General features: G+C 37.0%; 1 protein-coding gene across 11 annotated transcripts in view; it reads left to right on the forward strand.

Annotated features, from left to right (window-relative positions):
* Positions 1 to 27544, forward strand: part of KIF27 (kinesin family member 27) — a 93255-nt gene that overhangs the window by 60643 nt on the left and 5068 nt on the right. For 10 of the 11 annotated variants that reach the window (XM_067041266.1, XM_059072284.2, XM_067041269.1 and 7 more), the window contains 4 exons: positions 5850 to 6065; positions 14435 to 14641; positions 16130 to 16328; positions 18297 to 18461. In XM_067041266.1, the coding sequence (XP_066897367.1) occupies positions 5850 to 6065; positions 14435 to 14641; positions 16130 to 16328; positions 18297 to 18461 (787 nt within the window). The remainder of the gene's footprint in view (positions 1 to 5849; positions 6066 to 14434; positions 14642 to 16129; positions 16329 to 18296; positions 18462 to 27544) is intronic. The other variant, XM_059072286.2, reaches the window with a different exon arrangement.

Raw genomic sequence — 27544 nt, forward strand, 5'->3', positions numbered from 1 at the left:
ATTTACAGTGTGGTACAACCATCACTGTTGTCTATTTCCAAACTTTTTATTGCCTCAAACAGAAGCTCTGTAACCATTAAGCAATAATTGACCATTTTCCCTGGCAGCCTCTATTATTAACCTTAGTGGATATTTTAAAAATAAATTGTACCATTTGATGCTGTAGAGTGAACATTGATAATTTGGAAGAATAGACTTGAAAACGATCTATCACTTACTACTCACAGTTAGGGGTTTGCAGGTTTCCTATAAAAGAAAGAAGATTTTGTATAATGAAGATTTGTTTATTTTTCTAATTATAAAGACAAGGGGGACTTCCCTGGTGGCACAGTAGTTAAGAATCCGCCTGCCAATGCAGGGGACATGGGTTCAATCCCTGGTCTGGGAAGATCCCACATGCCTCGAGCAGCTAAGCCTGTGTACCACAACAACTGAGCCTGTGCTCTAGAGCCCGCGAACCACAACTACTGAGCCCACGTGCCACAACTACTGAAGCCTGCGCATCCAGAGCCCATGGTCCGCAATAAGAGAAGCCACCGCAATGAGAAGCCCGCACACTGCAACAAAGAGTAGCCTCCACTCGCTGCAACTAAAGAAAGCCCATGTGCAGCAATGAAGACCCAATGCAACCAAAAAAAATTTTTTTAATAAATAAATAAATAAAGTTAAAAAAAAAAAAAAGACAAGGGTATCTTTACAAAAAATTTTGTTGTAGGACTTGGGTTCTCTGAGCCAGTCAAAGAAGTGGTTTTATGAAGGACTTCACCTCAATTTCAGGTTTTGAAAAAGGAATGATTGTGGAGGGAGTACGACAAGGAGAAGCTTTTTTGGATCTATGTATATATATATATATATATATATATTAGATATATACATACTTTCAATAATAGAAGTAGCAACAATAGCATCTAAAAATGAAGCTAGTTTGCCCCAGACTTGACAAAGACTGTCTACACCAACCTTTGCCTCCAGCTGGCCTTGAGTCTGGGGTCAGTCTATAATATTGAGTCATGGAACAGAGAGATCAGTGACCTGCCCTTTATTAAACCTGCCTGTCATCCAGCATCTAGACCACTGGGATCTGAGGTGATGGTAACATGTTCTTAACTTCTCCACCTCAGTATAACAGGTGGACAGGCATGGGAACCTGCACTTAACCTCTGCTCTGTCTTCTGTTCCCCAAACATGTTGAAATAGCTTTTAGCAGCAGGCTGTTGGACATTGGGGTAGGGGCAGCCCCTCCAACCAGCCTAGTTGCTGGTGCTTCATCCAGGTAGCTTGTTTATATTGGCTGTCAGGGTCAGGTTTTAAAAGCTGCGACCCATGAAAAAGACCCATGTAAATGACAGCAAAGGAGGTTAACAAATTAACGTATCAAGTGAATAAATAGAAGAAAATACCTGGGACCTTTATGATATGTTCTGTATCACAAAAGAAAAAAGAGGAAAAAATAAAAAAGGAATAAGAATGAGACTCTTATTTCTGAAATACATTTACTTCATGATACAGGGGAAAAAAAGAAAAGAAAATAGCGGTTTTCTAGTTTCAACAAGATGTAATATTTAGGAAGTCAGAACATACTGAGGTAAGCAGAGAGTGCAAATAAACGAAACCCACAGGAAATCATAGCAAAATTGATTCTTTGAAGATTGTTTTAATAAAACAGACGAGAAACTTGAGACATATTTCTGGGTTCCTTTTAAAACAAAAGTCGTAAGAATACTACATATTTTTTCAGTATTTAAGAAATACCATAAGATGCGATCATATGCATTTCAGACAAGAAACATGATATAAAAAAGCCTATATTCATAACATATACAGATTTAACTCAAAATGAATCAAAGACCTAGATGTAAGTGCTAAAACTATAAAAGTCTTAGAAGAAAACATAGGTATAACTCTTTGTGACCTTGGGTTAAGCAATGGTTTCTTGGATATTACACCTAAAGCACAAGCAACAAAAGAAACATTAGATAAATTGGACTTCATCAAAATTAAAAATGTTTGTGATACAAAGGACGTTATCCAGAAAGTGAAAAGATAACCCACAGAATGGGAGAATCCATAGATTGGGAGAAGATATTTGCAAATCATATGTCTGATAAAGGACTTGTATCTAGAATAGATAAAGAACTCTAACAACTCAATAATAAAAAGACAACCCAATTAAAAAATGGGCAAAGGATATAATAGAAATTTCTTCAAAGAAGATATACAAATGGCCAATAAGCACATGAAAAGATGCTCAACATCATTAGCCATCAGGTAAATGTAAACCAAAATTTAAATGAGATACTGCTTCACACCCACTAGGATGGCTATAATCAGAAAAATAGATAATAAGTATTAGTGAGGATATGAAGGAATTGGAACTCTCATACACTGCTGGTGGGATTGTAAAATGGTGCAGTTGCTTTGGATAACTATCTTGTAGTTCCTCAAAAGGTTAAACATAGAATTACCAAATGACCTAGCAATTCCACTCCTAGGTGTATATCCAAGACAAGTGAAGACATACATGCACAGAAAAACTTGTACATGAATGTTCATAACAGCATTATTCATAATAGTCAAAAAATAAAAACAACCCAAATGTCCTTCAACTGATAATATATTAATGAAATAATGGGATATTATTTAGCAATAGAAAGGAATGAAGCACTGATATATTCTACAACATGGATGAACCCTGAAAATGTTATGTTAAGTGAAAGAAGCCAGTCATAGTAGGCAGTTCCATAGAGACAGAAAGTAGAATACTGGTTACTTAGGACTGGGTGGGGGCTTGGTGAGGAAATGGAATGACTGCTAGTGGGCATGGGGTTTCTTTTTTGGGGCTGATGAAATGTTCTAATATTGATTCTGGTGATGGTTGCACAACTTTGCAAATATACTAAAAACCATAGGTGAATTGTATGGTATGTGAACTATATTTTAGTAAAGCTATTACTCAAAAAAACTATAAACCCATAAAGGGAAAAAACAGTAGGGGAGACAACAGAGGACAAAAGGTTACCAAAAAATGTAATATGGAAAGCAGATAGATAAGTGGTTACTGACTTAGCAGAACAGAAGAAGCTGAAATCCAAATGTCTAGAAGAGGGACATCAATGAGAGCCAAGTCTTTAACTTTAGCTTTTTTTTTTTTTTTTTTTTTTTATAACAGCTTTATGAGATATAATTCACATAAACATGAAAAAGGCTCAGAAATGAAGGGACCATGATTTTTAGACAGCAGGAGTGAGGCCTAAGGATGAAAACAGAGCATAGTCAGGAAAGCATCCTTTTCTGATTCTGGGACTAGATGATTTATTTTCTGAAGATTGAACCAGGTACAGCAGAGGGCCGGGTTAAGTCAAATTAAACAGGGAATGAATGAAAGTTAGAATCCTGAGATATCCATTTCCTAACCCCTACTTGGATCCCAAAATGCTGGCAGCATTTTGGCAGACTTATACTTCCCAGCAGGAGATTGGTGGATTTTTCTGAAACAGTCCCAGAAAAAAAGACCTTAAAAAATTTACATTTGGGAGCCCCCAACTAAGTGGCCAGATCACAGATATATCCTATTGTGACACATCTTACCCACTACAGTTTATCAGGATTTTAATACCTGACTCTTAAGTATGATGGATATTTCAGGAATGCTACCAACATTAAAGACAGAGGCCAAAACAAAAGGAAAAAATAGAAAAAGAAGCTCAGATAAATTAGAGAGAGAGCAAGGAGCTGAAAAAAACTTCTTAAAAAACCTTAATATTGGGTTTCCCTGGTGGCGCAGTGGTTGAGAGTCCGCCTGCCGATGCAGGGGACACGGGTTCGTGCCCCAGTCCGGGAGGATCCCACATGCCGCGGAGCGGCTGGGCCCGTGAGCCATGACCGCTGGGCCCGCGTGTCTGGAGCCTGTGCTCCACAACGGGAGAGGCCACAATGGTCAGAGGCCCGCGTACCGCAAAAAAAAAAAAAAAAAAAAAAAACCAAAAAAACCCCAAAAACCTTAATATCTTCAAGGTGGTAAAAGATGATACTCTATCCATAAAAAAAGAATTGCAGGCTATAAAAAACATGAAAGGGGCTTCCCTGGTGGCACAGTGGTTGAGAATCCGCCTGCCGATGCAGGGGACGCGGGTTCGTGCCCCGGTCCGGGAAGATCCCACATGCCACGGAGCGGCTGGGCCCGTGACCCATGGCCGGTGAGCCTGCGCGTCCGGAGCCTGCGCTCCGCAAAGGGAGAGGCCACAACAGTGAGAGACCCGCGTACCACAAAAAAAAAAAAAAAAAACATGAAAGAACGTTTGGAAGTTAAAAGGATTGGAGGATAATGTTAAGGAAGTATCTCAGAAAGTAAATAAAAAGATAAATAGAAATTAGGAGGAATAAAATTTAATCGACAGGTAAACCCACAAAGTCCATCATCCAAGTAACAGGAATTCCAGAAAGATACAACAGAGAAAACAGGAGAAGAGGAAATTATCAAAGACATAACACAAAAAATTTGCCAGCACTGAAGATATAAGACTCTGGGTTGAAATAGCTTATCAAAGGCACAGCAAAGAGTACTAAAAGCATATCATTGTGAAGTTTTGAGTACACTAGGGGAAAAAAATATATCCTGAAAGCTTCCAGATAGACTAGTCACTTGAAAATCTTGAGAGTCAGAATGGCATTTGACTTCTCAACCTTCTTCATTAGAAGTTAAAAGACCTGAAGCAGTCTTAAAACTCATAAGGAAAATGGTTTCCAAACAAGGATTCTCTTTTTAGCCTAACTATCAATCAAATGGGAAGGTAGAATAAGGACATTTTCTGGTGAAAAAATTATCCACTACCTAGCCTGTCTCAGGAAACTACTAGAGGATATGTTCCTTAAAAATGAGGGTGCAAGCTATGATAAAGGAAGACTCAGGATCCTGCAAATGTGATCTAACTGGAAATTTTCAGGATAATACCAAAGGAAGTCCAGGAACAACTCGTCCAGTTTGGAGCAGGAGGATGGAGGCTCCAGGCAAAATGTTCATGTATTCACAAAATCATGTAAACTGACCATTGGTTTGTCTAAAAACTGTAATACAACTTATGTTGGGAGAACAGAGGGAGGGGAAGTACAGAAGAGGAGGCATAGGAGTGCTAAAATCCTTGTCTTCCGTAATAGATAATTAGCAGACAGTATCTAAAATTGGTAATGTTATATAGAAACATGGACATAAACACCAGAAGAAATAGCTTAAAAGGTTAAAGATGGTTGTTTCTAGGGAGCAGGACTCAGGGGAAAGGGTCGGGTAGGTGACTGCTTTTTAAAAAAAAAATTAAACCTTATGGTAGTATATACATATAATTACTTTGACGAAAAACTCTTTTTAAGATTATCTTAAATTGGTCATAATGAAGATCACCATAACTAACTGGCCGTAATTTTGACTGGAATGAAATAAGAGTAGAAACAAATTGTATGTTTAAATAACAGCAAACCAAATGTCAACCTCTAGGAAATGTTAGCATAATTAATTCTACTATGTAACAGGCCAAGAAAGAAAAGTTTAATTTGGAAAATAATACAAAAGAAAAATACTGCCTCTCAAACCTGTGTTGTATAGTCTGGTTTGGCCAAGCAATACTTAGTAATAAATTCATTGTTTGAAAAATCTCCACTTTTTAAAAAAAGGCATTCAACTTAAGATTTTAGAAAATGAAACTCCCCAGCCCCCCAAAAAAATCCATGAGAGAAAACAATAATGTAAAAGCTAAAAATATGTTCACTTAGTAATTTTCTCTATGTTTTTCCTAATTTATTTACAGTCTGGATTTCTAATAACTGATCTTGGGGTGTCTGGTTAATTGTCTTTCTAGGCTTTAAACACAGATAGTTTGAAAATATCAACTCGCCTGAGCTTGTTGGACCAAGAGTTGTCTGAAAAGAACGTGCAGCTCCAGAGCAGCACAGCCGATGAGAAAATAAAGATTTCAGAACAAGTTCAAGCCCTCCAGAAAGAAAAGAATCAGCTACAGAGACGAAGAAACAGCATGGATGAGAAACTTAAAAATGGTAGTGTGTTATCACCTGAAGTAAGTCAGTATGCTTTGGAACTAGAAGTGCTGCATGATGGATCACTTGGATGATTTAAAAATATAAAAATGATAAATCTGCTCAACTTTGTTTCCTTGAGACTTTTGTCAGATGTAATGAGTCTGCCTGTCACCTGTTTGGCGCCATGAGGCATGCTTGACTAGAGACTGTGATGTCCTCTTGTAGAGGTCCATGAATGTGGCCCCTTCCAGGCATTGCCAGGGACTGGGAGACTAACGTTTCTTTTGAGTATGGTCTTTCTCAGCTGGGGTTTCTCATCTGAAATCACAGAACACAGAGAAAGATTTGAGGGACACTTTTTTTCATTTCTTCCAAAGAGGGCACCTGTCTTCTTTCTATGTATCTTTCTTGAATGATACTTGGTAATTCATCACATATAACAGATGTCTAGGGCATTAAGGGTTAATTCTTTCAGAAAGTATGGGAGCATGTTCCACTCTAAGTCCTAGCCAAGTAGATGCATAAAACTCAAACCCCAATAAAAATACCTTTTAGGATTTTTCATTTAGGGGAGGATATGTCTTCTCTCACCTTTATTTTTTTAACTATGTAAAAGATGTTTCATTTGTTGGCTAGCAAACTATCCCAGACTTTTTTTCAAAATTTTACTTCAGTTGGCAGTGGTATCCGTACCTTATTACTTTATCAGACAAAGATGAACTTTTAAAAAAAATTTTATTTAATTTATTTATTTTTGGCTGCATTGGGTCTTTGTTGCTGTGTGCAGGCTTACTCTAGTTGCAGTGAGTGGGGGCTCCTCTTCATTGCAGTGCTTGGGCTTCTCATTGCAGTGGCTTCTCTTGTTGCAGAGCATGGGCTCTAGGTTTGCGGGCTCAGTAGTTGTGGTGCATGGGCTCAGCTGCTCCGCAGCATGTGGGATCTTCCTGCACCAGGGCTCAAACCCATGTCCCCTGCATTGGCAGGCGGATTCTTAACCACTCCGCCACCAGGGAAGCCCCAAAGATGAGCTTTTGAGCCTGGATTTTCTCTGCAAATATTTATAGTTGATGTCCAAAGTAAGGGAAAGCTGCTAAGAGAAAGAAAGTGGCTGGGAATCGTATATCTTGTAGTGTTTTAGATTGGAGCAAGTGTGACAAGAAGTGAAAGGGGCTGGTTAAGAAGGAACAGGGGAAAGAATTTCATGACATTATTGTTCATTGAGTTGATGAAAGAAATTGAAGACAACCTTGATTGGGGGCTATGTGACATTAGAAGCTTCTACTGCCCTATTTTATAACTTAATTGGGGTAGCTTTGCCAAGGATCACAGAATGAGTTTGTTCTCCTGAGGCTGTTAAATTGGAGCCCCAAGCCTACAGATGTGAAGGTCTGAGAGCCTTAGATTCAGCAAAACATATGATTTAAGGAATTCTTGCCTGCCCGGGACAGTTACTGGGCCCTATGGGAGAAAAAAAAAGGAGAAAACATGCTTCTCTTGAGGAATTCATACTACATCTGAGGAGACAGACAGAAAGATGAGAAAACTCTAAACCCTGAAGAACATAAAAAAGCAAGTTATAGGGCTTCCCTGGTGGCGCAGTGGTTGAGGACCCGCCTGCCGATGCAGGGGACATGGGTTCGTGCCCCAGTCTGGGAAGATCCCACATGCCACGGAGCGGCTGGGCCTGTGAGCCATGGCCACTGAGCCTGTGCGTCCGGAGCCTGTGCTCCACAACGGGAGAGGCCACAACAGTGAGAGACCCGCGTACCACAAAAAAAAAAAAAAAGGAAGTTATAGATAATGTAATAAAGCTATACTTATTACATTATTTATACAAAACAATGCAGTGATCATTTGGGGGAAGATTCAATTAAGGCAGCCTTGGTGGATCAGAATCTTGAGCTGGATTACGAAAAACATGGTATATATTGATAGATATAAGAAAGAAGGCCATTTTAGATAGAACACTGTTAAATAAGGCATAGAGATGGGAATGAGCAAATTATGTTTGCAGAGGGGTGTAGAGTGTCCATTCTTTTTTAATTTTTATTTTTTTGTACAATTTTTAAGGTTACACTCCATTTACAATTATTACAAAATATTGTCTATATTCCCTGTGTTGTACAATACATCCTTGTAGCCTGTCGTACTCCCAGTAGTTTGTACCACCCATACTCCCACCCCTATAATGCCCCTCCCCCCACACTGGTAACTACTATTTTGTTCTCTATATCTGTGAGTCTGCTTCTTTTTTGTTATATTCACTAGTTTGTTGTAATTTTTAGATTCTGCCTATAAGTGATATAGCATTTGTCTTTCTCTGACTTATTTCACTTAGCATAATGCCCTCCAAGTCCATCCGTGTTGCCACAAATGGCAAAATTTTGTTCGTTTTTTATGGCTGACTAGTATTCTATTGTGTGTGTGTGTGTATATATATATATATATATATATATATATATATATATATATATATATATATACACACCAATTCTTCTTTATCCATTTGCCTGTTGATGGACACTTAGGTTGCTTCTATGTCTTGGCAGTTGTAAATAATACTGCTGTGAACAACGGGGTGCATGTGTCTTTTCTAATTAGTGTTTTTTTTTTTCCTGGATATGTACCCAGGAGTGGAATTGCTGGGTCATATAGTAGTTGTATTTTTAGTTTTTTGAGAAACCTCCATACTGTTTTCCACTGTGTACCAATTTACATTCCCACCAACAGTATATGAGGATTCCCTTTTCTCCATGTCCTCACCAACATTTGTTATTTGTGTTCTTTTTGATGATAGCCATTCTGACAGGTGTGAGGTGGTATCACATTGTGGTTTTGATTTGTGTTTCCCTGATGATTAGCAATGTTGAGTATCTTCTCATTTGCCTGTTGGCCATCTGCATTTCTAAAGGGTCAATTCTTATCTTCAGGAAACATTTAAGTTTCTATTTCATGAGGAATTCTGTAACTAAAAACATTATGTAGTGTTTTGTGGTGAAAATGCAGCACAATGCATGATACCTGTTTGTCAGCCACCCTGGATTTGTTTGAGGGAAGAGTGAGCCTCCTACAAATGGTGGGGTTCCATTTGGTCCTGTGAGCGTCTGTGCACCCTGCTTCCACATGGTTGGTTCTTCTTAGTGTAGCTCTGAAATGGGCTCTGCTCTCACCACTGTTTTCACGCCAAGATTGATAGTACTAAATAGATCTTCAGTAGATGATCGGGAACATGAGATTCTGCTGTGACACAAGACATCAGTAAAATCTAGGTGGAATGGTTTGTTGTTTTGATGTCTTTAAACTTGCTCAGAATTATTTTTTTCTTTCCACAATAAATCAGAATACTTTTTCTAATTATATTCATCGGAAATGATAGAAAGATTTTAGATCACTATACTAGTACAGGATTACCCAATAATTTAATATAGACAAATCACCTCCTTTATTGGGGGGTAAAATCCAGAAACTAAAATTTAGAAAAAATAAAATATTTGAACTCTATTTTTCTAATAATGCAGAGCAGTTACCTAATACGTGGAGTATAGGAAGAATACATGTGAATATCTATGTTTATTTCATCTTTTATGTTTTCAATTTCATGTTTTGGGGTTTTTAAAAAATATTTCATGTTTTATCATTAGAAAATGCATATAATTTATAGAGAAATACATGCAGTGCTTGCTCAAAAGGTTTTGTTTGTCGTGTTTGTTTTTCACTAATGGGAAATTTGTGATCTAAAATGTTTGGAGACCACTGCTTTAGATCCTTGTTACTCTCAGTGTGATCTCTGTACCAGCAGCAATAGTATCACCTGGGAGCCTGTTAGAAACGCAGAGCCTTAGGCAACACCGAGACCTGCTGAATTAGAAGTCTGCATTTTTACAAGCTCCCTGGTGCACGTTTGGAAAGCAGTGCTCTGTGACCAAGCATAGTCAACTCTTGATAATCTAAGGTTTGAGTTGTGGCAAATTCTTCATCCTGGGACAGCTTCCTATTGCCCCTCATCTTCTCAACCTACAACCTTTTGCTGGGTTAGATGGAACCACAAATATTTATATGCTGGAGCCTTACTAGAGCAGGCAGTCCTCAGGGTTCTATAGATATGCTGCCTTACATTATCTCAGTGCTTCCCTAACTTAGATCCAAAACTACAGAAACTAAATTTGTACCAAATTGTTCTCAGCCATTACATAAAGGCAAACTCTTTCCACATTTATTTTTATTTATTTATTTATTTTTTTGGTGACCTTTCTAAACTGTTTTAACTTACAGGTCTTATAAATGTCAGTTTTGTTTTTTGTTTTTTCTTTCCGGTCCGTGGGCATCTCACTGTTGTGGCTTCTCCCGTTGCGGAGCACAGGCTCCGGAGGCGCAGGCTCAGTGGCCATGGCCCACGGGCCTAGCCACTCCACGGCATGTGGGATCTTCCCGGACCGGGGCACGAACCCGTGTTCCCTGCATCGGCAGGCGGACTCTCAACCATGGCGCCACCAGGGAAGCCCCAAATGTCAGTTTTATGGCAATAAATATTAGCTCCTGTGCTTGCAGAAAACACGAACTTACTACTTTGCAGGAGAAAGTTATCAGCAGAACTACGTCTTTTTCACAAATGATGGGGTTCACTGTGCTCAGGTGTACTAGGCAATCCTTTCTTTTTTTGAATTTTATTTTATTTATATTTTTATTCAGCAGGTTCTTATTAGTTGTCCATTTTATACATATTAGTGTATATATATCAATCCCAATCTCCCAATTCATCACACCACCACCACCCCCCGCTGCTTCCCTGCCTTGGTGTCCATACATTTGTTCTCTACATGTGTGTCTCAATTTCTCCTTGCAAACTGGTTCATCTGTACCATTTTTCTAGGTTCCACATATATGCGTTAATATACGATATTTACTTTTCTCTTTCTTACTTCACTCTGTATATAAGTCTCTAGATTCATCCATGTCTCTACAAATAACCCATTTTTTCCTTTTTATGGGTGAATAATATTCCATTGTATATATGTACCACATCTTCTTTATCCATTCGTCTGTCGATGGGCATTTAGGTTGCTTCCATGACCTGGCTATTGTAAATAGTGCTGTAATGAACACTGGGTTGCACGTGTCTTTTTGAATTATGGTTTTCTCTGGGTATATGCCCAGTAGTGGGATTACTGGGTCATATGGTAATTCTATTTTTAGTTTTTTAAGGAACCTCCATACTGTTCTCCATAGTGGCTGTATCAATTTACATTCCAACCAACAGTGCAAGAGGGTTCCCTTTTCTCCACACCCTCTCCAGCATTTGTTGTTTGTAGATTTTCTGATGATGCCCATTCTAACTGGTGTGAGGTGATACCTCATTGTAGTTTTGATTTACATTTCTCTAATAATTAGTGATGTTGAGCAGCTTTTTGTGTGCCTCTTACCCATCTATATGTCTTCTTTGGAGAAATGTCTATTTAGGTCTTCTGCCCATTTTTAGATTGGGTTGTTTGTTTTTTTAATATTGAGCTGCATGAGCTGTTTATATATTTTGGAGATTAATCCTTTGTCCGTTGATTCCTTTGCAAATATTTTCTCCCATTCTGAGGGTTGTCTTTTCGTCTTGTTTGTAGTTTCCTTTGCTTTGCAAAAGCTTTTAAGTTTCATTAGGTCCCATTTGTTTATTTTTGTTTTTATTTCCATTACTCTAGGAGGTGGATCAAAAAGATCCTGCTGTGATTTATGTCAAAGAGTGTTCTTCCTATGTTTTCTTCTAAGGGTTTTATAGTGTCCAGTCTTACATTTAGGTCTCTAATCCATTTTGAGTTTACTTTTGTGTATGGTGTTAGGGAGTGTTCTAATTTCATTCTTTTACATGTAGCTGTCCAGTTTTCCCAGCACCACTTATTGAAGAGAGTGTCTTTTCTCCATTGTATATCCTTGCCTCCTTTGTCAGAAATTAGTTGACCATAGGTGCATGGGTTTATCTCTGGGCTTTCTATCCTGTACCATTGATCTATATTTCTATTTTTGTGCAGTACCATACTGTCCTGAATACTGTAGCTTTGTAGTATAGTCTGAAGTCAGGGAGTCTGATCCCTCCAGCTCCGTTTTTTTCCCTCAAGACTGCTTTGGCTATTCGGGGTCTTTTGTGTCTCCATACAAATTTTAAGATTTTTTTGTTCTAGTTCTGTAAAAAATGCCAGTGGTAATTTGATAGGGATTGCATTGAATCTGTAGATTGCTTTGGGTAGTATAGTCATTTTCACAATGTTGATTCTTCCAATCCAACAACATGGTATATCTCTCCATCTCTTTGTATCATCTTTAATTTCTTTTATCAGTGTCTTATAGTTTTCTGCATATTAACAAATTGAAGAATAAAAACCATATGATCATCTCAATAGATGCAGAAAAAGCTTTTGACAAAATTCAACACCCATTTATGATACAAACTCTCCAGAAAGTGGGCATAGAGAGAACCTACCTCAATATAATAAAGGCCATATATGACAAACCCACAGCAAACATCATTCTCAATGGTGAAGAACTGAAACCGTTTCCTCTAAGATCAGGAACAAGACAAGGATGTCCACTCTCACCACTGTTATTCAACATAGTTTTGCAAGTCCTAGCCACGGCAGTCAGAGAAGAAAAAGAAATAAAAGGAATACGAATTGGAAAAGAAGAAGTAAAACTGTCACTGTTTGCAAATGACATGATACTATACATAGAGAATCCTAAAGATGCCACCAGAAAACTACTAGAGCTAACCAATGAATTTGGTAAAGTTGCAGGATACAAAATTAATGCACAGAAATATCTTGCATTCCTATACACTAATGATGAAAAATCTGAAAGAGAAATTAAGGAAACACTCCCATTTACCATTGCAACAAAAAGAATAAAGTACCTAGGAATAAACCTACCTAGGGAGACAAAAGACCTGTATACAGAAAACTATCTACATTTGTTTTTGGTAGAATATAATCATAGTATGCATTCAAAAGTCAAATATTTTCTTGGGTTATTCACTTTTATTTTCTGGTTCTTCTTATTCACCTAAGTACCTTTCAGTATTTAAGTTTGTTTTTCTTAAAAAGGTAGATATTATTTTCTTCCTTATGGAGTGATTATCAAATCTTCAAATTCTTGACAGTTAGTAATTGCACAAAGAAATAAAATGGCTGCTGAACATTTTTTTTTTCCAAAATGGCTCTTTCAGGAGATTTTATAAAATGGCTTTAAAAAAATAAGCATTATTCAACCTCCCATTGGAATAGGTTATTACCTACCTTTTCCCTGAATTCCAGAAAAGGAGTTCCAGAAGTCATTCTAACTATTCTTTGGGGAGATTAGAAATAGTAACATTATTTTTCTTTGAAATGCTGTGGGGAGGAGAGGAGAGAAATACTTGGGTCATGTACCTAAGACATACAAAAATGTTTTTTTCTCCTCTCCCTTCATTAAGTTGTTCAGCAGATATTTCTGAGTTTAAACTATGTAATATGTACTGTGCTAGGCAATAAGGATGTGAGTATGGACAAGACCATCTGCCCTCAGGGAACTTAAAGTTGAGGTGGCCTCCACCACAAGTACTGGGATACAAAAATCTATATCCAAGTCTTACCACATCCAAAATAATTTCTTACCAGAGAGTTAGATCCCCCAAATAAGATGTTACTTGAATAATTCAGAGAACTGCTAGGTTTTCTGACAGGAATTCATCAGATTTTTCTTTTCCTACAGAGGAAATCTTCTTTGGCATATGAAAAAAAGGTTTTGCTTCCACCATTTTTAGTGCCAACACTTTCCCTCTAATGACATCTCCTAGGAATCTTATGAAATGTTTCATGTCCTTAAATCCTCACTACTTTTTCTTATGCTATACTGTGTTTTTTCCCTAGAGACTCTCCTCTGATTACTAGTTCTTAATAACTTATTTTAATATATTTCTTCTTTCCTTCCTAGCAATATATTGTTTTGATAGATCCTTGAAGGGACCCCCGAGGTCTCCAGATATCAGTGACCATAATATGCACTTTAGGAGCCATGGAGGGAGATAACATTATAACACTGTCAAACCTGTGGGCTGAAGCTTTGTTCAAGTCTATTCCTTCGTGATCAGCATTTGCTTATGACCTTGGGATGTTTCATAACTCACCTAACCTTCCTCTTCCATTTTACTACCCAAGGTTTACTACGAGGATTCAATGATTATTTGTTATATATATATGTGTGTGTGTGTGTGTGTGTGTACACACAGTGCATTGTGTAGCATAGCAAGCACTCAATAAACATTTTTTTTAATTTAGTAGAAGAATGGTACTGTCCATTAGACTGAAATAGCATAATAAGATCTTAGTATATGACAAAGTCCAAGTTATACTGTTTCATTTAAAATGAGTGATTTCTATTGTATTATATCTAGGAAGAACATGTTCTTTTCCAACTTGAAGAAGGGATTGAAGCTTTGGAAGCTGCAATTGAATACAAGAACGAACGTATCCAGAGTCGCCAGAACTTGCTTAAAGCTTCATTTCAAAATCTCTCTCATAGTGAAGCAAATGTCTTAGAAAAACTAATCGGCCTGAGTCCTGTTGAGATTAGAGCTATTCTTTTCAGATATTTCAATAAGGTTTGTTTTTTAGGGACAGAGGATTTTCTTATAAAGAGGGGTCAAGATGCTTATACAGCTCACATTTATGTAGAATTTACAGCACTGAATGTTGTCATCTGAAATTTTTGCACTTTTCCAAGTATGTAGGCCTAACTTTGTGAGGTTCTTAAAGTTGAAGGGCCTTTTGAAAGAAGGGCTTTGGGGAATAGTTTTAGAAACCAAAGAATTTAAGTTATATTCCTCAGTCACTATTTCTTGGTTGTATGTTTTCTAGATTTGATTGTTCCTACTCAGCATTCGTGAAAAATCAAGGGCCCTCCAGGTTTGGGTTCCCTTTCCTTCATTGCTGTAGGGTAGGGGTAACCTGTACTTTCTTATTATACCCTATGAATTGAAATGGAGGTGAAATGGTGCATCAGTGACAAAGATAGTAATAGATTTTAGCATTAACCTGGATGGGCTTAATATAAATTAAAATATTTTATACAGATTTGACAGCTTACTGATAGAGATGTTTCACAGCATTGAAAACTATGTCTGTCTTTTCTCTAATGTCTGCTCTTAAGATATATATTATGAAGTGTTAAACAAGTAGATAACTCTTTTTTCTGAAAAATATATTCAGTTTAAGAGAATAGCAGACAGTTAATGAAAAATGAAACACAGAAGTTTTAAAATGAAGTTCTAATTCTGTTAGACAATTGAAATAAAGATGACTAAATTAATGGAAATGTGGTACACAGACTTCCTCTTGGATAATTACCATCAGTAGTAAGCATCTATTATTATTGATGCAAGTGTATCCCATCACTGGGTGTGTGGAGGGCAGAAATATGGTGCATATTGTCTGAGGCTTTGACACAGATAACTCTTCTGTGGTGTTCTTAGAGCAAGGGTTCTTAACCCAAAGCACCCAGGTGAAGGTCAGTGGATTTTCTGGTCTTAAGAACTCTTTGTAAAAATGAGTATTTTTCTGGAGAAAATGTCATTACGTTATTAACAAGTTCTGTGACACAGATAATTGTCTGAAGTGTTTTTACTTTATATCAGTGCAGAGAGGAACCCACTGGACTAAATGTACAATCTGAGACCGAACTCTATAGCTTAAAAGTTCTGTCACTTATTTATAACATTCATCATGGAGTTAAAAATGAGAATTATCTAGATGTTACAGAAGTCTTTAGATCCTTGATATCTGTTTAGTCTGGAGAAATGGAGTTGTAGGATTATAAATATAAACTACAAAGATCATGTCTAAGAAATGATGGAGGGGTGATTGTTAGAGTAGAGCAACATTATATTTAAAATGAAGTTGTTACCAATTCAGAATCTCAACAAATTAAAAAAGCTGTTAGGTTATCTTGTGGGTATATTACAAAGCATTTGCCTAGTTATACCATGGGGATTAAGGGAGTTCATCTTTATGAAGTCTAAGAGAAGTAAATTAGTCTATTATATTAGGCTGTCTAAAACACACTTAAAAGATCAAAAAAATGTCTTTGCTAGGTGGTTAATTTGCGAGAAGCTGAACGGAAACTACAGTTACAGAATGAAGAAATTAAAATGAAAGTTCTGGAACGGGATAATGTGGTTCGTGAGTTGGAATCTACACTGGAACATCTGAAATTGCAGTGTGACCGGAGACTGACCCTTCAGCAAAAGGAACACGAGCAAAAAATGCAGCTTCTGTTACATCATTTCAAAGGTAACTGTCCCTTTTCATCAGTTGTGTAAAGGTGACGTGTAGGAGGGGGATTGGGAAAGGAAGGTAGGACAGAATTGGATCACTTAAATCCCAACATGCATAAATAGTTACTACTTATATGTGTTTTGTGCTTTATATGTTTTGGTCCACATGTTGGGATAGTTGACTTTGATGTAGGGCTATTCATGCTTCAAATGCCATCTCCTCTGCCTGTCCGCAGTGCCACACAGAGAACTGCTACAATCCTGTTACTTTGTTGTGGTCTACTTTTTATGTAGGAATGTGGGATGACTTCTGGCTTGGTGGTGTACAGTTGAAAAGTTCCCCATCTCTAGGATATAGAACCTTGATATTTAAATCACTTTCCCTTCATAAAATTAAACTGATAGGTTCTGTCAGATTTCTGGTTATATTTCTTGTTACAGTTTTCAGTAAATTATAAATTTTATGCATTAAGGTTATAGCTTAGGTCAAAATTAGTCTACCATTTATGGGCACATAGTGTTATCAGTGCACAGTAGTTCAACCATCAACTGTGGTATGGAGTTATCATAGCAATTGGTCTTCACAATACCTGGGTTTATGGCTGGTACACACAGTTGCTATGGCAACAAAATCACTGCCTGGTGATACTTCAATGCCTGGAATGCTTCAGTCCAGGTGGCTTGGCTGTTTAGTCTTGATTCTCATGAATTTGTAGCTGGAAATGTGCTAAAAAGGATCTGGAAGAAGCAACCTGAGTAAACAGAAAATTGGAAAATATATGCATTTGAGTTTTGAGGCAGTTTGCCTCTAAGTTAATTCTATAACGAGTTAATTAGCAACAAGTTGCCTGATGACAGGATTTCCTTGACTGGATTCCATATGTTATTTCATTCAAACATGCTTTCCTTACCGTATGTTAATTCTGTCTTAAGTCTCTAAAAGTGATATTTTAATATAATTTTTAATATGTTTTTCATGTGGTTGGCATTCTACCACAAAAGTCCATGCTTTAGTCAAATGAGAACATTTAAAAAATCATTCGTTTCTATAGCTGGGACAAGTTTTTCATAACAAAGTTACAGCTGAAAATGTTAAAAACTTATGAATTTTCTAATTTCAACTGAATATAGGCCATAAAATTAAGTTCATTTTTATGATATCCTTCATGGGGATTCTGATTTGTGATATTATTAATTTAAAATGTTTTTTAAACAAGATGATGGGTTAATATAAAATATACAGATATACTTAGATCAATTTTTACAAAACAACCAATTATAACAAAAGAAAATTACAAACCAGTAGGACCATTTTATAGATTTACGAATAGGAAAGAGTAGGTCTGAAAGTGTGTATTTCTGAAGGTCAGTAAACTGCGTTTTACTTTTTCTAGAACCTAACCCAAAGGGGACAGTTTTAGACATTCCTAAATATTAATTAGAAGCTTTAAAATTATATTGTGTCATAAACTAGAACTTTACTTATGCTTTCCCCCCGCCTTCTCCTTTTTTTTGGTGGTGTTTTCCTTTGTAATTTAATCTTTCTAGCCTCTTTTGACAGGTTTCCGGTTTTTGAGGGTTTTTTTGGTTATATATTTCTTGGGCCTATAAACTTTAGGCTTATGACTTTCCATATATCCATGGTTCCTGATATAAATTTCAAGACATTGATGCAGCTGGACAGAGTTCCAAATGGGAACCTTACTTCTGCTCTTCTGAGGATAAATTTAGTTAGTAGCTACTCAAAAAGTGCTTATGAATCATGAAAAATGTGGTAGTTGGTAGGGATTAGGGTGGAGAAGGGCTCATCCTACTTTGAAAATTTTTACAGGCAGAAGACTCCAAATTGTAGCTGAAAACAAATCCAGCCAAGTAATAGATACATGTAACATACTTCTGACCCTACAATACAGTCTGGGAGCTCTGTTAGAATTTTCAATCATTTACTTTAAACTGATTTTAAATGTAAATTTCTGTTTTATAGAGCAAGACGGGGAAGGCATTGTGGAAACTTTAAAAAATTATGGAGATAAAATCCAGCAGCTGGAAAGAGAGCTTTATTTCTATAAGAAAACCAGCAGAGATCTTAAGAAGAAACTTAAGGAATTGGTAGGGGAAGCAATTCGGCGACAACTAGTACCATCAGAAAGTAAGAGATTTAGTGTTATTTGTCACACCAACACCGTAGCATGGTTTGTAGTGGAGCCTTTCCCAATTGATTGGATTATTTAGGATTAGATATTTAACTTCTCTTTGTCTCTGTAGACAAAAATAGTTGTCTAGTCTATGTGTAACACAGAACCACTGGAGAAAAGAATAAATGAACAAATGTATATGTGTGAAGGAAATGATCATTTATTGGATTGCCTGCCATGTACCAGGGGCTCTTGTATTCTCTAACTCACTTAATTCTTTTTTTTTTTTTTTTGCGGTATGCGGGCCTCTCACTGTTGTGGCCTCTCCCGTTGCAGAGCACAGGCTCCAGACGTGCAGGCTCAGCGGCCATGGCTTACGGGCCTAGCTGCTCCGCAGCATGTGGGATCTTCCTGGACCTGGGCACGAACCTGTGTCCCCTGCATCGGCAGGCAGACTCTCAACCACTGTGCCACCAGGGAAGCCCCACTTAATTCTTAAAATAACCCTAAATATAGGATAGCTGTTGTTTTCCTGTTTTATAGTAAATTAAGCCTTCTGATTATCATAAAAAAGTAAAATAGAGAATAATAAAAGTAAAGGTAAAATAATATTTATGTATTTCTAAGATCAGTCAGGTTTTTTTCATATCATGACCTCTGGAAATTCAAACATATAATAAAACCCATCGTTGAGACAAAGGATGTTTTCTTACATAATTTTATGTAGATATGTAGAAATACCATCTTCCTCAGTGAAATGATAAAACATGACAAAGAACTTTCCAAAAGCAAGAAGTGCCATGAAGGTGATATACTGTTATGATTAAAACATATTGTCGGGCTTCCCTGGTGGTGCAGTGGTTGAGGGTCCGCCTGCTGATGCAGGGGTCACGGGTTCATGCCCCGGTCCGGGAGGATCCCACATGCCGCGGAGCGACTGGGCCCGTGGGCCATGGCCGCTGGGCCTGTGCGTCCGGAGCCTGTGCTCCGCGGCGGGAGAGGCCACAACAGTGAGAGGCCCGCATACCGCAAAAAAAAAAAAAAAAAAAAAAAAAAACATATTGTCTTACTACCATGTGTAAAATAGATAGCTAGTGGGAAGCTGCTGTATAGCACAGGGAGCTCAGCTCGGTGCTCTGTGATGACCTAGAGGGGTGGGATGGGGTTGGGTGGCAGGGAGGCTCAAGAGGGAGGGGATACAGGTATACGTATTCACTTTGTTCTACAGCAGAAACTAACACAACATTGTAAAGCAATTATACTCCAATAAAAAGAAAAAAGAAGAAACATATTGTCTTTAAGCTACCAATAGAGAGGAATCAATATCTCTAAAATAATATATACTCATTTTATAAAAGAATTAGCCTTCCTTTAGAGAAAGTATTCTTCTAATAAGTTAAGAATGGCTTTTGAAAGTTGACTTTACAGCTATTTTTAAGAACACAACTATTTTGTACCTGTAAAGAAAACTAAAGATGGGTACAAACAAGATATAAAGAGTACACCTGAAACTAATATAATGTTATATATCCATTATATCTCAACTTAAAAATATAATTATAAAAATTAAACCATAAAAAATATAGAAACCAGTGGAAAATGATATATATACACAATGAAAAGATATATACTGAATATATAATATAAGCAGAATTAAAATAGTTTTAAATCTTAAAACTTAGTAATATTTTAGAAAAGTAGCTCTAATACTACCTTATATTTATTGTATTTATCATTTACAAGCATTTTCCCAAATAGTTCAGTTTAGCCCTCAAACTCAGGGCAGGCCAGTATATGCTAACCTCATTTTTAGGTGAGGAAATTAAAGCTTAGAGCAGTCCAGTGACTCACAAACCGACCAGTAATTAGAGCATGGTCTAAGGTCCCTGGTCTTCTGATTCCTGGTTCTGTGTTCTAGTATAAAAGTCATTTTAGGATAGAGATGTGATACAAACATACGAATTCTGCCAAAGAGACTAACCTTTCTGATTTTCAATGTAGTAATGTAGAGGTATTTACTCATATAATTAAAATATTTACTTGAAATACTGCCTGCAACATATAGCTGAACCTTTTACTTGAAACACTATCTGCAAAAAATTAAAATGTAAACAGGTATTAAGTAGGAAACAGAGCAATTAGCACAAAACCATTTTTGCTTTAAAAAAATTCACTTTCAAATTTGAGATATCTGAAATTAGATGTTTACTGTTTAAATGGCCCGTGTTTATACTGCTGAGTCTACTAGACATCTCTTAAAATGACAGTGTGGTATATGGTGGTAAACAGGTTTAAGAAACCTGGATCTGGGACTTCCCTGGTGGGCCAGTGGATAAGACTCCACGTTCCGAATGCAGGGGGCCAGGGTTCAACTAGATCCAGCCTGCCGCAACTAAAGATCCCGCGTGCAGCAACGAAGATCCCATGTGCCACAACTAAGACCCGGCGCAGCCAAAACAAAATAAATAAATAAATAAATATTTTTAAAAAGGAAAGAAACCTGGATCCTAATCATGCTCTTTAATGAAACAAATATAAAAAGCTTTTAAAAAGCAAAATAATCTTGGGGATATGTAAAGTGAGGATAACTCGTGTTTTACCAACTTACCTGGGAAGTCTAGTCTTTATCTTTCTTTTTTTGGCTGCACCATGTGACTTGCGGGATCCTAGTTCCCCCGACCAGGGATCAAACCCCAGCCCCCAGCATTGGAAGCTCAGAGTCCTAACCACTGGACTGCCAGGGAATTCCTGGAAGTCTAGTCTTAAAAATAATAATGTTGAAGATGTTATCTCAGCTAATTTGCTATATCCCCTAGAACCATCTTAAATATCTTTATTTTTTGGCTATAAAAAGTAATACATAGTCATTATAGAAAACTTTGAAAATATAGAAAAACATCGAAAAAACCACCCATAATCCTAGCCACAACTATTAACATTTCAGCATAATTCTTTTCACTGTTTTCCTTATGCTTTAAAAAAATTCATTTGGAATCATATTGGTGATATAGCTGGTACTATATCCTACTTCAAAATGCAGCTCCAATAAAATGACATTAAATAAGGCTTGTTTGAATTATAAAATATAACAGTTTAAATATATCAAATTTTGAGTTCCCTAAACTGTATTATATGCTTAATAATCAGTATCCTAATTAATATATAACTGTCTTGGTATTCAGTTGATTGGGTTTTTTTGTTTTTTTGTTTTTTTTTCTTTTTGTGCTGTACGCGGGCCTCTCACTGCTGTGGCCTCTCCTGCTCCAGAGCACAGGCTCCAAACACGCAGGCCCAGCGGCCATGGCTCACGGGCCCAGCCGCTCCACAGCATGTGGGATCTTCCCGGACCAGGGCATGAACCCGTATCCCCTGCATCGGCAGGCGGACTCTCAACCACTGCGCCACCAGGGAAGCCCCAGTTGATTGGGTTTTGTTAGTAGTCTTTTCATTGTCTGCCTACCAGACTTTATCTGCTTTGAATATTTTCAGCATTTTCAGATAGCAAAAGAATTAATCTTTTGACTAAAATATCTTGGTCACTTCTAAAAAGTGACCAAAAAGACTAAAAGCACTTGGTCATGCTTCTGTTACAGTGCATCTATTTTCTAACATTTTGTGAGGGTAAAATCAGTATATATGGACATGCAGCCTATGTACTTGTTTAAGTATTTAAAACTCTATACTTTTAAAAAAATTGAATAATATTTTATCCCAAAACAAAACATAAAAGTCTTGAAAGATACACAATTTAAGACATAAATTCTTATTTGGTTAAATCTAAGCAACTCTTTAAATTCAGCTTTAGCCATAATTAGAAGAATTTAATTATTGTTTCTTTTCTTTGGAGAGGATTGTTGTTTGAATATAAAAATACTTATATATCATTCATTTCAGAGCTTACATTGAATTTCACTGAGAAAGGAAATTCTTTTTTAGCGAAAGTTATGAGCTTAATTATAAAATATATAATATTTTGAAGACATTACACTGGCGGTACAGTGTTTATGACACAATAAAAATTTGATGAATGTATATGATACTAAATGTATTAATTAGATTTGTGTGTTATACCATACATTTGTAAATATATAATTTACAATGTGGTCAATTACATTAGTAAAACCATTCATTTATTTTATTTTATTTTATTTTAACATCTTTATTGGAGTATAATTGCTTTACAATGGTGTGTTAGTTTCTGCTTTATACAAAGTGAATCAGCTATACAAATACATATATACCGATGTCTCCTCCCTCTGGCGTCTCCCTCCCACCCTCCCTATCCCACCCCTCTAGGTGGTTGCAAAGCATTGAGGTGATCCCCCTGTGCCATGCAGCTGCTTCCCACTATCTGTTTTACATTTGGTAGTGTATATATGTCCATGCCACTATCTCACTTTGTCCCAGCTGACCCTTCCCCCTCCCTGTGTCCTCAAGTCCATTCTCTACATCTGCGTCTTTATTCCTGTCCTGCCCTGAAGTTCTTTAGAACCTTTTATTTTTTGGATTCCACATATATGTGTTAACATAGGGTATTTGTTTTTCTCTTTCTGACTTCCTTCACTCTGTATGACAGTCTCTAGGTCCATCCACCTCACTACAAATAACTCAATTTCGTTTCTTTTTATGGCTGAGTAATATTCCATTGCCTATATGTGCCATATCTTCTTTATCCATTCATCTGTCGATGGACACTTAGGTTGCTTCCATATCCTGGCTATCGTAAATAGAGCTGCAATGAACATTTTGGTACATGACTCTTTTTGAATTATGTTTTTCTCAGGGTATATGCCCAGTAGTGGGACTGCTGGCTGGGTTGTATGGTAGTTCTATTTTTAGTTTTTTAAGGCACCTGCATACTGTTCTCCATTGTGACTGTATCAATTTACATTCCAACCAACAGTGCAAGAGATTTCCCTTTTCTCCCCACCCTCTCCAGCATTTATTGTTTGTAGATATTTTTGATGATGGCCATTCTGACTGGTGTGAGGTGATACCTCATTGTACTTTTGATTTGCCTTTCTCTGATGATTAGTGATGTTGAGGGTTCTTTCATGTGTTTGTTGGCAATCTGTATATCTTCTCTGGAGAAATGTCTATTTAGGTCTTCTGCCCATTTTTGGATTGGGTTGTTTGTTTTTTTGATACTGAGTTGCATGAGCTGCTTGTAAATTTGGAGGTTGGTCCTTTGTTAATTGCTCCATTAGCAAATATTTTCTCCCATTCTGAGGGTTGTCTTTTCGTCTTGTTTATGTTTTCCTTTGCTGTGCAAAAGCTTTTAAGTTTCATTAGGTCCCATTTGTTTATTTTTGTTTTTATTTTCATTCCTCTAGAAGGTGGGTCAAAAAGGATCTTGCTATGATTTATGTCATAGAGTGTTCTGCCTATGTTTTCCTCTAAGAGTTTTATAGTGTCTGGCCTTACATTTAGGTCTTTAATCCATTTTGAGTTTATTTTTGTCTATGGTGTTAGGGAGTAATCTAATTTCATTCTTTTACATGTAGCTGTCCAGTTTTCCCAGCACCACTTATTGAAGAGGCTATCTTTTCTCCATTGTATCTTCTTGCCTCCTTTATCAAAAATAAGGTGACCATATGTGCATGGGCTTATCTCTGGGCTTTCTATCCTGTACCATTGATCTATATTTCTGTTTTGCTGCCAGTACCATACTGTCTTGATGACTGTAGCTTTGTAGTATAGTCTGAAGTCCAGGAGCCTGATTCCTCCAGCTCCATTTTTCGTTCTCAAGATTGCTTTGGCTATTCGGGGTCTTTTGTGTTTCCATACAAATCGTGAAATTTTTTGTTCTAGTTCTGTGAAAAATGCCATTTGTCGTTTGATAGGGATTGCATTGAATCTGTAGATGGCTTTGGGTAGTATAGTCATTTTCACAACGTTGATTCTTCCAGTCCAAGAATATGGTCTATCTCTCCATCTGTTTGTATCATCTTTAATTTCTTTCATCAGTGTCTTATAATTTTCTGCATACAGGTCTTTTGTCTCCTTAAGTAGGTTTGTTCCTAGATATTTTATTGTTTTTGTTGCAATGATAAATGGGAGTGTTTCCTTAATTTCTCTTTCAGATTTTTCATCATTAGTGTATAAGAATGCAAGAGATTTCTTAGCATTAATTTTGTATCCTGCTACTTTACCAAATTCGTTGATTAGCTCTAGTAGTTTTCTGGTAGCATCTTTAGGATTCGCTATGTATAGTATCATGTCATCTGCAAAAAGTGACAGCTTTACTTCTTTTCCGATTTGGATTCCGTTTATTTCTTCTTCTTCTCTGATTGCTGTGGTGAAAACTTCCAAAACTATGTTGAATAATAGTGGTGAGAGTGGACAACCTTGTCTTGCTCCTGATTTTAGCGTAAAGGGTTTCAGTTTTTCACCATTGAGAACGATGTTGGCTGTGGGTTTGTCATACATGGTCTTTATCATGTTGAGGTAAGTGCCCTGTATACCTAGGGTTTTTATCATAAATGGATGTTGAATTGTATCGAAAGCTTTTTCTGCATCTATTGAGATGATCATATGGTTTTTCTCCTTCAGTTTGTTAATATGGCTTATCACATTGATTGATTTACATATATTGTAGAATCCTTGCAGTCCTGGGATAAACCCCAGTTGGTCATGGTGTATGATCCTTTTAATGTGCAGTTGGATTCTGTTTGCTAGTATTTTGTTGAGGAATTTTGCATCTATGTTCATCAGTGATATTGGCCTGTAGTTTTCTTTCTTTGTGACATCTTTGTCTGCTTTTGGTATCAGGGTGATGGTGGCCTCATAGAATGAGTTTGGGAGTGTTCCTCCCTCTGCTATATTTTGGAAGAGTTTGAGAAGGATAGGTGTTAGCTTTTCTGTAAATGTTTGATAGAATTTGCCTGTGAAGGCATCTGGTCCTGGACTTCTGTTTGTTGGAAGAGTTTTTTGTTTTTTGTGGGGTTTTTTTGCGGTATGTGGGCCTCTCACTGTTGTGGCCTCTCCTGTTGCGGAGCACAGGCTCCAGGCACACAGGCTCAGTGACCATGGCTCACGGGCCCAGCCGCTCTGTGGCACGCGGGATCTTCCCGGACCGGGGCACGAACCCATGTCCCCTGCATCGGCAGGCGGACTCTCAACCACTGCGCCACCAGGGAAGCCCTGTTGAAAGAGTTTTAATCACAGTTTCAATTTCAGTGCTTGTGATTAGTCAGTTTATATTTTCTTTTTCTTCCTAGTTCAGTCTCGGAAGGTTGTGCTTTTATAAGAATTTGTCCATTTCTTCCAGGTTGTCCATTTTATTGGTATAGAGTTGATTTTAGTAATCTCTCATGATCCTTTCTATTTCTGCAGTGTCAGTTGCTATTTCTCCTTTTCCATTTCTAATTCTGTTGATTTGAACTTTCTCCCTTTTTTTCTTGATGAATCCGGCTAATGGTTTATCAATTTTGTTTATCTTCTCAAAGAACCAGCTTTTAGTTTTATTGATCTTTGCTATTGTTTCCTTCATTTCTTTTTCATTTATTTCTAATCTGATCTGTATGATTTCTTTCCTTGTGCTAACTTTGGGCTTCTTTTGTTCTTCTTTCTCTAATTGCTTTAGGTATAAGGTTATGTTGTTTATTTGAGATGTTTCTTGTTTCTTGTGGTGGAATTGTATTGCTGTAAACTTTCCGCTTAGAACTGCTTTTGCTGCATCCTGTAGGTTTTGGGTCATCGTGTTTTCATTGTCATTTGTTTCTAGGTATTTTTTGATTTCCTCTTCGATTTCTTCTGTGATCTCTTTGTTGTTAAGTAGTGTATTGTTTAGCCTCCATGTATTTGTATTTTTTATAGATTTTTTCCTGTAATTGATATCTAGTCTCATGGCATTGTGGTCGGAAAACATACTAGATACGATTTCAATTTTCTTAAATTTACCAAGGCTTGATTTGTGACCCAAGGTATGATCTATCCTGGAGAATGTTTCATGAGCATTTGAGAAGAAAGTGTATTCTGTTGTTTTTGGATGGAATGTCCTATAAATATCAATTAGGTCCATCTTGTTTAATGTATCATTTAAAGCTTGTGTTTTCTTATTTATTTTCATTTTGGACGATCTGTCCATTGGTGAAAGTGGGGTGTTAAAGTCCCCTACTATGATTGTGTTACTGTCGATTTCCCCTTTTTTGGCTCTTAGCATTTGCCTTATGTATTGAGGTGCTCGTATGTGGCGTGCATAAATATTTACAATTGCTACATCTTCTTCTTGGATTGATCCCTTGATCATTATGTACTGTCCTTCTTTGTCTCTTGTAATTGTCTTTATTTGAAAGTCTATTTTTTCTGATTTGAGAATTGCTACTCCAGCTTTCTTCTGATCTCCATTTGTATGGAATATCTTTATCCATCCCTTCACTTTCAGTCTGTATGTCTCCCTAGGTCTGAAGTGGGTCTCTTGGAGACAGCATATATATGGGTCTTGTTTTTGTATCCATTCATCCAGTCTGTGTCTTTCGGTTAGAGTATTTAATCCATTTACATTTAAGGTAATTATTGATATATATGTTCTTATTACCAGTTTCTTAATTATTTTGGGTTTGTTTTTGTAGGTCTTTTCCTTGTCATGTGTTTCCTGCCTAGAGAAGTTCCTTTAGCATTTGTTTTAAAGCTGGTTTGGTGGTGCTGAATTCTCTTAGCTTTTGCTTGTCTGTAAAGGTTTTAATTTCTCCATCAAATCTGAATTAGATCCTTGCTGGGTAGAGTAATCTTTGTTGTAGGTTTTTCCCTTTCATCACTTTCAATATGACTTGCCACTGCCTTCTGGCTTGCAGCGTTTCTGCTGAAAGATCATCTGTTAACCTTATGGGGATTCCCTTGTATGTAATTTGTTGTTTTTCCCTTGCTGCTTTTAATATTTTTTCTTTGTATTTAATTTTTGATAGTTTGATTAATATGTGTCTTGGTGTGTTTCTCCTTGGTTTTATCCTGTATGGGACTTTCTGTGTTTCGTGGACTTGAGTGACTATTTCCTTTCCCATATTAGGGAAGTTTTCAACTATAATCTTTTCAAATATTTTCTCAGTCCCTTTCTTTTTCTCTTCTTCTGGGACCCCTATAATTCTAATGTTGGGTT

This window comes from Kogia breviceps, chromosome 8 (genome assembly GCF_026419965.1).
Source record: "Kogia breviceps isolate mKogBre1 chromosome 8, mKogBre1 haplotype 1, whole genome shotgun sequence".
In the NCBI taxonomy this organism is placed as follows: domain Eukaryota; kingdom Metazoa; phylum Chordata; class Mammalia; order Artiodactyla; family Physeteridae; genus Kogia; species Kogia breviceps.